General features: G+C 37.3%; 1 protein-coding gene across 1 annotated transcript in view; it reads right to left on the minus strand.

Moving 5' to 3' along the window:
• PPP4R3A (protein phosphatase 4 regulatory subunit 3A) overlaps positions 1-12,001 on the minus strand; it is a 45,464-nt gene that overhangs the window by 14,749 nt on the left and 18,714 nt on the right. Inside the window, exon 4 of the mRNA XM_032691096.1 lies at positions 9,009-9,626. Within this exon, the coding sequence (XP_032546987.1) occupies positions 9,009-9,626 (618 nt within the window). The remainder of the gene's footprint in view (positions 1-9,008; positions 9,627-12,001) is intronic.

Genomic DNA, 12,001 nt, shown 5'->3' on the forward strand with positions numbered 1-12,001 from the left:
ACATCTTTGGAATGTTATGAAATCTTTGCAGCAGAACAAAAGCAAGGACATGACGATGGGGGGGCTGCAGGAACAGGGTGAGATTCTTTCTCCCACAATGTTGTGAAAAGGTTGAATTCTAGAAATTAAATTAAAACAACTGTTCCTACCACATACAGCATTTATTGGGTGTTCTGGCTGGCAGCAATCAAAAACCGTTCCATTATTTTCCATGCTGCTGTACCTTAGCAAAACTACAAACAGCAGCAAACACATTAGAAATCTGTATTTTGATTGAAAGAAGCAGCAATACTTAGCTTTCCATAACCTTTACACTCCTAAGAACTAGGAGACTGTTAAAACAGAAATAAACCTTGCGCCATCCTTTCCCCAGTATTATACAGAATTAAGACAGCACCTGCTTGAGAAAGATACCTGTACATCAGATATGAAGAGATTTTTTCAGAAATCTGCCAGTGTTCTTTCTTGTGAAGTCAGTAACACCATGTGCAATATCCCTCCATCCCAAAGCCACAGTGCAAGAAACCCAAATCACTTTGCTTATGTTTGCATCATGTAAAGCAAAACCATGAAAGCACTTCAGATACATCCACAAAAATTCTCTTATGTTGTGAATACCTCGGTACCTCATCCAGGCTCACCTTGAAACCCTGCTGAGAAAATGAATACCTCAGTTCTGACAGCATACCTTGCTAATGCTGCTATAACACTGTCACAACACAATCCAGGATCTCTACATGGCACTGTACAACACAGATAAACCTAAAATAGGTTGGCACGAGCTACTGCCCTACAAGGCCTTTCACTGCACTGTAAGGTAAACCCTAAATTTAGAATATGCCACGTTTCCTCTTGTCTGATGCTGTGCTGTGCTCCTAACCTGACCCAACAGTCATGTGACAATGAAAAATAAGGACTTCTGGACACAATTTCAGGTGCTATTTCTATGACTGCTTCAAAATCAAAACAAAAGAGACAGGAGAGGTCTCACTTGAAGTGTACCAAAATTCACTCTAGAGGATCAAGCACAGGAGATGTAAAGTTTGACTTTCAGATATCAACAGTCAAACATGTTCTAAACAACTACTAAGGTGTTTGATTTCAAGAAACATAACTTTAGCTTTGATGAGAGAATACAAGGATATTGGACTACCTGCTAACCAGTTGTTACATGGCTTTGTAACTTTTCTGTTCTAATATTTAACTCATTAGATATCACAACATAACTAACCCACAGCAGAGATACTGACATACTTATTTACTGAAATAAGAGAAAAACCCAACAGAAACCAAAACAACCCCCCCCAAACTCAAGCTTTTTGAAGAACATGTAGGTTATTCTCCACGATTAGCAGTGCATTTAAGAAAAGGTTACATAGTTTGATTTCATTTCTCTTTTTTCTGTTTTGATCAAGATGCAAAACTAATCCTAGTTATGAAAACAATGGAGAAGGTGCACACTTATCCCCCATTGGAAACCATAACTCCTATTTCCATTCTCAGAGTGAAATCAACTTTTCATCTCTTCCATAATACCTGAGAATAACAGCAAGTCAGTATCACAGAAATATCTCAGAATGATCACTGGGGAAAAATTATGGAAACGTCAGCATTTCAATATGTAAGAGCCATGATTAGAGTGCTTCTGCATTAAAAAAAAAGTATACAATATTACCCAAAGTATCAAATTGGGATTTTAAAGTCCAAATGTGGAAGGAGAGGAGACCCTGCGTTGTTGGTAACATGTGGGGTCTCATTTATGACCCACTGCAGTTACCAGAGACAGGGGTGGCTGGGGAAGCTGCACCTCCAGCACTACACAGCAGAGCAGGACAGGCAGGACCTGGCTGGGCAGGAAGGCACGGGCAGGACCCCAGCTCAGCTCTGGCACCGGATCCTGCCACGTCCCCAACCAGTTCAAGAGGAGATTGTCTGCAGCGAAGGGCAACCTACTCACCCTGTTACTGGGCTTGGGACTTGTAGAGGAAACTTTAACACTGGCAAGTGACAAATGTGTCAATGCTAACACTTAATGTTTCAAGAAGAATTTGCAGAAGTTTGGTCTGTAATGATTTTTCAACATTCCAAACATATATTGCAATACAATATTTTACAATTCTGCATTACATATAATTTTGAAACATTCCCCATATCATGTCCTCTCCCAAACCCTATTAAACACATTGTACTTTGAAATTAATAAGATTATCTGAAAGCTCTAGGACTCAGAAAAACCATGACCTTTTTAAAATCAGACAAATTAAGATGAATTTGAGTGGTTTGAAACATCCCACCCTTACATGGATAATATGCAGTAAATGGCAGTTATTCCAAGAAAATAAAAACAACTTGTTACTAACTTCACAGTTATGGCTTAGCCCTGAAAAGCATTTAGCATTTATCTCATTCCAGATGCTTAATGAAAGGCAGACAGGTTGCTATACATGAGAAAAAACTTAGTCCTCTCACATTTATAGAAAAATTGTGATTGCAATGAATATTCTAAATACAAGGTTGTCTCTCTCAACCTGTAAAATTACTGTCAAGGGCAGCATATCTAAAGATACATTCCTGAAAAACACTACCAGAATCTATGGAAACGCTCAGTCTGAGGGCAGAGTTCACATATTTTAGAAGTCACAAAGCACCAACACTGAATGCTAGAATTACACAAATTGAGATGTTTTCTTTTTTCCCCAACTGATAGAAATCACCCAAAATACGCCTATGAAGTGAAAACAGTGCAAATGCGTAACACTTTGCAGTATTTGGCCTCTTCATACAGACAAGTATCAGGACACATTTAGATGTATCTCAGAAGCTGTGAAGGCCACAACTGTTTTTCAAGAAAACAAAACTGCAAACAATAGTTTATGGGGTAATTGTACAATCTAGCTATTTTCCCCATGCACAGAAATTATTAGAAGTGCAACACTTAAACTATGTGTACACCAGACACCAAGTATATTCATTTATGCTTTTGCAAGATCTACGTAGATGCTTCTAGGATTTAATACATTTCAAAACTTATGAAGATAAAATCAAGTCAGGCCAACTACTCCCTCAATCATTTATGACTTTAAAAACAAGAAAACCCACAGATAAAGTAGGGTCACAAAAAAAGACACTATCTACATTTGTGATTCAACTTTCAAAGCAGTTCTCCTCCTCCCAAAAGGCACTTAAAAAAGGATTCTTCAGAGCCAGGTCTCTCTTACATATAATTAACTATAAGTTATCAGATCAGTCATTGTGCTGTTCACTCTTTTATATGGATCCGAATCATGGGTCATCTACCGCCACCACCTGCGACTCCTAGAATGCTTCCATCAATGCTGTCTCTGCACAATCCTAAACATCCACTGGTCAGATTATGTGACCAATACATCTGTTCTAGAACAAGCAGCAGTCACAAGTATTGAGGCCATGTTGCTGAGAACACAGCTGCGTTGGGCAGGGCACGTCTCCAGGATGAAGGACCACCGCCTCCCTAAGATCCTGCTTTATGGTGAACTTGCCACCGGCTGCCGCATGAGAGGAGCCCCAAAGAGGAGATACAAGGACTCCCTGAAACAACATCTCAGCCTTGGCCATATTGATCACCATAACTGGTCTACTCTGACCTCCAATCGGGAGGTCTGGAGACACACCATCTATAATGCTGCTGATGCTTTTGAGAAAGCAAGTAGGATCACCCTTGAGGAGAAAAGACAACACAGAAAGAACCGTGTCTTGCAGAATATACCACCTAAGGAGTCTTTCTGCTGTGCCTTTTGCAACCAGATGTGTCTATCTCACATTGGCCTTTTTAGCCACCAGCGTGCTTGTAACAAATGTGGGTAGAGCCCTTCCCAAATCTTCATTTGCGAAGCCCAGCCATGATGATGATGATGATGATCAGATACTTTGTGCCTGTGATTACAGATAAATGACAAAAAACACCCCTTTCTCAAAAAAAACCCAGCCAAGAAACTCAACAACACCTAAGCAGGGAAGAGAGCATACCTTCCATCACATTTTCCACCTCCATATTCATTTTGGGCAGAAACAGTATTTTAGCCCATAAGGTGAAATTTTCATAATATGTTACCAGTGAACAGATAATTACAGCTTCAAACATACATTCCTTCCTGCTACCAGACCAGAAGATGTCTTAGTTTAAAATCTCCTTTATATCAGACTGCCTTTCCACACACGCCTTCGTCGGGCGCTACTTCCACTTGAATCAACAAGCTGAAACAGTAGTGGGATCCACCCAATCACTTCTGCAGTTTCTGCACACATGGAAAAACATCTTCTACAATGAAGAAGTTAATCCCAGAAATCAAAAGCATGCACCACTTGCAAATATCTTTCACCAAGTCATTTACCCCAGGAAGTGGTATCCTTTTACACTTCATTGCAAGCTGTATTTTGCTGGAAGTTAATCTCCAGTTTTTCCTAAGTCAGCTACTATAAAATAGTGGATTGGATTTGGGCAAAACCATCAAAATGCACTGACATGATTCTTCCTCTAAAACAACTACAGATAAATTACATTTACATCCATGAGTCTCAGTCAATAATAAGCAACTATCTGTAAAACTACTTTAAAAATTAAAATTCAGCTATTGTTATACATAAACCCAGTAAAATATACAGATGTACCTAAATGCCTACAAGTTTTTAGTTCTTGAAAAGGGAGATAGGGACTACCAGTAATATCATTTCTGTCTTTAAAAAGTCTGATTTCCCAGTACAGTAATACCATGTAATCACTGCTCTACCAGGCACAAAAATTATTTTAACACGTCAAATCTTCCCCTTCTAATCTCAGCTTTCCTGAAAATAAAAGACACTGAAGTCTAAATGCACATACCCAAAAGTAATGCTAATAATATTCTGCATTCTAGAAGATAAAAAACATTGCGGGATCTTGCTGGCAAAAAGAATATGCCAATGAGAAAGGGGGGAGAGAACAGACGGAAACAGTGTTTGCTCACTCTATGGCGCAGTTTTGCAAGTTTTTGGTTTTTTAACAACTAGTTAATAATACAAAGGGAAAGAACTGGTGGCCTCCAGTGTGAACATCAGTATATATTTTTTAAATTGCAAAAGAGCGTCATATAAAGCAAGAAACACCACTTACCTGTCCCACCCCCACTCTCAAAACTTGGCGAATTCCATGTTTCAGCAAGGTTTCTTGGAGGCTATGACATCTCAAGACTAGAACAGGCTGGACCCCAAGCAGTAAGAGCATATTAGGAGGGGCTGAAATTGCAAAAAAATGTTATATACCTCTTTCGTATCTTACATACAGCAAATCACAAAACCTGCCATTGAGTATTTTCCACAGCAGTTAATTCTGCAGGCTGGAAATATTGCTTTCATGACTCTACTATTTATCATGGAACAACAGTAATTAGTTTAGTGAGATGTTGACATGCTCACTTAAAATGACAGTTCTTATGAAATTATATCACAAATAAACTAACCTCCATTTGACAGAAAAGCCCATCAGTGTAAGCATTTTTGTAAATATTATGGGAAAGCCAACCTTCATGAAGACAGGAGGAATACAGTTCATAAGGCTAAGTGTCAACCATTACCTAGTCTCTATTTTTAGTTTGACCACAGAGGGGCAACAGTTATTTACCTACTAAAGAAAGCAAAATCATAGGAGCAGGTATCTTCTATGACTACAGAATTTGTTTTTCCTTAAACACGTCCAAAATCTCCCTGATAAAGCCAGAACTCTTAAGAATCAGCATGTTCTCATTCACAGAATTCACTATCTGAAAGGTCAATGACCTTTAATGACCCTAAATGGCCCATCTTGACAGCAAATGCCTTAAATAAAACACAATGGTAGTTTTGAGTAAAGTCACTCAGCCTGCCTAAAAGTATAAGACACAATCTATAGAGTCTTGTAGAAATTTCTAGTCACTTCTCTGAAACTAAGGTATGGCTGAGTTGACAAGAGGGTACTACAAAATGCCACTCTGGTTAATACACAGCCTGACATGGAAAGGCCTCTTTAGAGCTCATTTTTTTTCATGATGGATGTAACAGCTTTTCTTTTCCTTTTCTTCACAGCCAGCAAAAGAGAAAAGAACAGAACACAAAACCACTCAGTTGTACATGCAATGGTTGCAGTATGTCACAGGATATCAGCTACTCAGAGAGTTTACTTTTATTCTGAGAAGTAAAATTTCTCAAAAGGAGATCTCTTTTGTCACATCCTCAATGGTCCAGGAGAGACAACCTAAAGTCAACAGCAGAGGCATTAACAACCTATATTCTGCATCAACTAAGAACCTGAGACCTTGTCCACAGCTCCCAAGAAACTACCATGAAGCATTCTAGAGCCTTTTCAATTAATAATGACTTACAAAAGAAACCACTTAAGTACACATGTAGGGTTAGTGAGTACCAAGATCTCGTAATATCTACAATAATGAATGCCAGGAATTCCAGAGAACTTTAAATCTTTCATGAAGTAACACCCCCTCCACATACACTAAAGTATTCTCATACAACCAGCTACAGAAATGCATATTAAACCATACACAAATGGAAGAAAGACCTTAGGAATTAATTACAGAACTGAAATCAACAAAAGCAGTCTTTTAATTTTGTTCTTACAGCATTATTTATTCTGCTTAAAGAAATGAGAAGGAACAGTATCATACATTTTATATGCAGAGTGTAGGAATAAGGAGTGAAATGAAACTTTAGAGTGCAGAGATTACAGAAAAGGGCAACCTGACATATTGCTCTACAAATAAACAAAAAAACAAATGCCTGGTAAACAGGCTGAAACCCTGGTTTAGAGCTACACTGCAAGAACTTGAAAAATCATCAGTGAAGCCTTTTAAACTCTTAAAAATGCAATGGACATATAATTCGTGATAGTCTCTTTTAATTCCCTCAAAATCAAAATTGATCAACAATGTCAAATGATTTCCAACAGATTCTTATTTCCAGATTCAGGGAGTTCCCACTCACTGCAATAGAGTTTTACTGTTAAAGTACTAGGAAATGCAATATAGCACAGGATGTATTATCTTTCTTGTGTGCTACCACTCTTGGCTCCTCAAAGCTGTAGAAAGCACTTGGACAATCTGAAATATTTATCTAACTCTGAAATGCAGTGTTAATTCTTCTGGCTCCCACATACATGGAGTTCACTTTATTCTCAACCACAGACAACAGCAACAGAAGTGAAGATAAGGTTCAGAAATCCGCTGTCACACAACAAATCACAACCAGCCCTGAGCATCTACTTCACCTCTGAACTGCAACTAACAAGTCTGGCACCCACACTAAACCTTGCTATTGGAACCAAAACTTACCCTGTATCTATTAACCTAACACAGGTCCTAAGAGACAGAATAAAGGAAACTCATCAGTCACTAGTCCTCAAAAAAGTTATCTTGGGATGTCTGGCAAACACACCCTTAATGATTTTGCCGGATTAGGTCCTCTTTTTCCTTGCCCAGCTTCCTTTTCAAAGTTCAAGATCCCTCAGAATCAGCCACTGTCACCAAGACTCCTGAATAATTCTTCCCCTCCTCCTCCAGCCAAAATGTATCATCCTCAGAAATTTGCTTTTAACAACTCTTTTTATGAGAGTATGACTACCAGTCATATTGGATACCCAAGTGAGATCCCTTAACTGAATTTTTTTGGCATTCTCTCAGAGTCAGGTTTGTTAACTTTCTCAAATTCACTGCTCCAAAATGATTAAGGTCTTCTGTTCCAGATAAGCAACCGTGACTTTGTTCATCAAGGACACAAACCCGGACATGAACAGTTTGGTTCAGCTGAGCATAAGGCAGAGCCCAGTACTACTGAAGATGGCCCAGGTATTCCATCAGGCCTCCAGTAGCTGCTCCAATGCCTGATTCACAGGTCCACCAGGCATGTGCCTCAGCAGCAAGGTCTGGGTGATGACTTGCACATCTGGCTGCTTATCAAACACTCCATATGTGGATATGACACATTAAAGCTCCAAGGGAGTGGATGGTAGATGAAAAGTTGTGAGGTCTGGTTTTGACAATTATTTCCTATATGAGCTTGCAAAAGGACTTTTCACTCTCCTTTGCTGTATTTTCAATGAGATTATACAGAGTTCATCCTGAGAGTCAAACTGAAGATAAATATGATTAAGGTAATCAGTAACATCTAGCACTAAGTCCATTTCTTCAGATCAGACAGCCTCTACAAAGGCAGTGGCTATTCATTCATTAAACACCAGGAGAATTAAGATAATTAACTTCTATAAACAAAAATATATGTGCTGAGTTTGCTGGAAGATTTAGGAAGCTCCCCTGCTTCTAACACTGTTCAAGAAGTTCATGGGTTGCTGTAGAATACTAAAGACATGTTGGTAAGATATCTACAGCATCATATAATCTCATTACATTTGCAATAAGATACTTCAGGAAAAACTGGTAATTCCAAGCAGCATTATTTAGGGACTTATTAAGATAAACTCAGAAAACATTCAAGCACCTAAGGCTGTGTTGTGCTCTTCACCTGTACTTTCCAAACAACTAACTTAATTTACTTCAAAAATAGCAACAGTTACATCCTGGTAGGAGACTGTATTGTGAAATTTAGGCAAAGTAATTTAATTTTTTTTTCATGGTAACATGACAAAAAATATCCTTAAGTCTAGTGACTAAAAAGTCCCAAAATACAGGAAACCTTCAAACCCTCAAAATTCCTATTAAAGTCAATGCTTCAATATGCAAACAATACTATTCATTCCAAACAACCTCATTCAAGATTCTACATGTTTTCTCCATTTAAATAGTTACAGAAAATCTAATCCAAAACCAGACATAAGAACATATTTTTAACAACTCAGTGCTCAAATCCACATTTTTTCTGTCATACTCCACAATCACTTTGAGAATCACAGAAGTGAAGTTTTCACCGAAGCATCTCAGTTTTTCCAAGAATAATTATCCAACTTTCTGTGCCCAAGTGCAAATAACAGACTATGAAATTCTGAAACTTACCTGTAACATACCAACTATTTCCACTTTATTAAAAAAGATGAAAGAATGAAGTGTTGATAGCATATTTTCCTCAAAAACTGAGGGAGTGGGTAGGACCATATCTTGAATATACTGTACTCTGTATGTCTGATGTATTTTTTGCTTCAGCTCTGGATCAGATATAGGTATCACTTCTTTAAATTTTGCTGTTTTAGTCAGAAATTCCCTGTGTTTCCGTGACTGTGATAAAGACGGATCATATTCTAGGCATCCAATTACGTCCATTATACATTCCTCGGAAAACATGACTTCAAAAAGTGCAGTTCTGTTCAAAAGGAAAATTCCCTTGATAATTTCATATAAGTGGTGTAGTCCTTCGATGTTCTCCAAGTCTTCGCACACATGAAAAATTTCTAAGAGCTTCTTGATATAACCCTCATTTTCCAGTGCTAGCGCGAGTTTTTCACGTCGTAATGGCGAAGGCAGTGAGGATGCCACAAGTTCTGCAATCTCTTCTAGTCGACTAAGTTCACAAGATGGCAATTCTAGACCTGGTGATGACATATCATCGAAACGTTCTTCCTCAGATTCATCAACAAGGTCCTGAGTAATATCAACAGAAGGGTCTTTGCCTTGAACCTACAAAATAAAATTTGTCAAAAAAGTGGAGTTTAATTTTACTGCTGCTTGACTGCTTTTTTAAAAACATCATTTCAAGTATCACATGCTTTTTCTCTGTATGGGCAAAAGAGAAGTGCATATCTAAGTTTGACATTGAGTATAGCTGGTTTGGAAAATAAAGAGATGATGAAAAGATTTTTTCAAACAGAAGGTTTAAAAAAATTATTTCTACATTAGACATTTAATTTTATTTATTTTCTAAAAAAAGAAGAATGAAGAAAAAAAGCTACATTTTATAAGTACTTCAAATAAAAACAGAAATTCATAATTACGAATATGGATAGCAACTTTTTAATACACTACTAAACTAAGCTATGTTTCCAATCTTTATTCTCTGCAGACAGATTTTTAAATGCAAACCAGTATTACATTATTGCAGTGACCACTTTAAACACTTATCTATAGGCTATTAACTGCTCTCGATGCTTTTGAAAGCTTTTGCTACCTCGAACAGAGAAGAGAGGCCAGTCTTGCTAATTTAATTGTTATTTTCAGTTCTGGAGACCTGCAAGTCAAACTCTGTTACCGTGCACTTTCTAAATACTCTACAGACACAGAATCCCCTCTTAAGAACAGAAAAGCCAATATTGACAAAAGAGTAGTGGAAAACTGACTGTCAGAAAAACAGGGCACAGGACCTGCAAAGACCTCTCTAGAGATATGAGGAAATGTGGAAAGTACAAATTAGTGAAAAAAACTGACAGATGCTTGGGCACCAGAGCGTATGATCGTTAATGACATCTTAATTTTAGCATCTGCTTGGAGTCTGATGTGTCAAATTCAGAAAGGCACTGCTGTGCAGAGCAGTAGAAGACAGTGTTCTTTTTCATCCTGAAAATTGGCAAAAAAATCCCTGGGAGAAATAATACTTCATTTGTAACAGCAAGCCTATACTTAGATTAAAATCCAAAACACTGTTAAAAACCACATATTGTTCTGCTTATACATCAGCAACCACTTTCACTATAAATGGTATCAAAGTTTTCCTTTTAGAAGAAGTTTTCATGATTGAGAAAGCTTAAGATCTATAAAGTACACCAGACACAAATACAATAGCGTGGTCTCAAAACAGGATGTAAAGACACTGGTTTCCTATAGAAATATTAGATCTTTATATGAGGGTGAGGAAGTTGGGCTTCTTATCTGGGTGTTTCCCAAGAACACAACTTCCCCTTCTCCCCATTTTGTTTCTGTCCCCAACTTTCAGTCCATTGACTGCTAAGGTTCCTGGAAATGTTTCTGTACTTATTTACATAAGTTTCTCTACTTATTTATTTAAGTGGTAAACTACTGAAAATACTCATTCCTAAAAAAAGGAATAATCTAGACACATGCCACTACAAAACCAGATTTTTTCTGCTTTACTTCTGAAATCAGTGAGAATGAATTCCAAAAGACAGAGTGGAGAAAGCTAGAGGTTTGTTAAGAACAGAAACAGCACACAGAGAGCAATTTAGACTACTTTAGAGAAGTCCCACATAATGTAGCAGAGAATTAAGAAAAGTTGTAATGTTTGGAATGGAAGAAAAAACCCAAATAAGAACTGACAAAGTGAACTAACAGCAGTGAATGTACTGATTAAACTCTTTTAGGTATTGGTCAACAGTTAATACCTGACCAAATATTATCCACAAGCAATACTGATGCACTGACTATACAGTCATCTGATCTCAGTGGTAAAACATATGTTAAAATATATACATGCTACATATAAATTGTTTGATTTCTTAAAGCTGTATCTTTAAGGTGATAACATAGGGATAGAGCTATCTCCAACTTCAACTATCACATCAATCTTTCATAGCCTGGAAACATTTACATGGAAAAAGTTCTGAGAGGCACTCAATATTCCCCTCACCTGAAACAGAAGAATGAGAAATTTAGAAAGAGAAATGTAAATAAGATACTGTTTTATTATATATACCATATATAAAATAATACATTAGGGTATATATTTAATAAGAAATATATTATAAATTCACAAAGAACTCACATACATTCTTCTCTCTACAATACAGCTTTGATAGGTAATCTTTTCCCTTTTGGCCAACTTGGAAAAAGTTAATTATGGCATTAATTGTTATGAAACTTTTTCAGAGTTACACTTCCTTGGGTGATAACAGAGATGAAGAGTTATGTTAAGCAATAAAACCTGAAAATGCTCTAAAAGAATACCCAAAACATAGATTAAGTTTGTATTAAATTTCCAGAGGAAGGAGAAAGTGTTCAAATTCAAAAATGCAAAATCTGGGAGAGGTGGCTAAAACAACAGTTTTTACTATCTACTGTGTTCAGATTCATCTCTTAGAACAGCCTAAAAAGTCTGAACACAA

Source organism: Chiroxiphia lanceolata, chromosome 6, assembly GCF_009829145.1.
Source record: "Chiroxiphia lanceolata isolate bChiLan1 chromosome 6, bChiLan1.pri, whole genome shotgun sequence".
Lineage (NCBI taxonomy): Eukaryota > Metazoa > Chordata > Aves > Passeriformes > Pipridae > Chiroxiphia > Chiroxiphia lanceolata.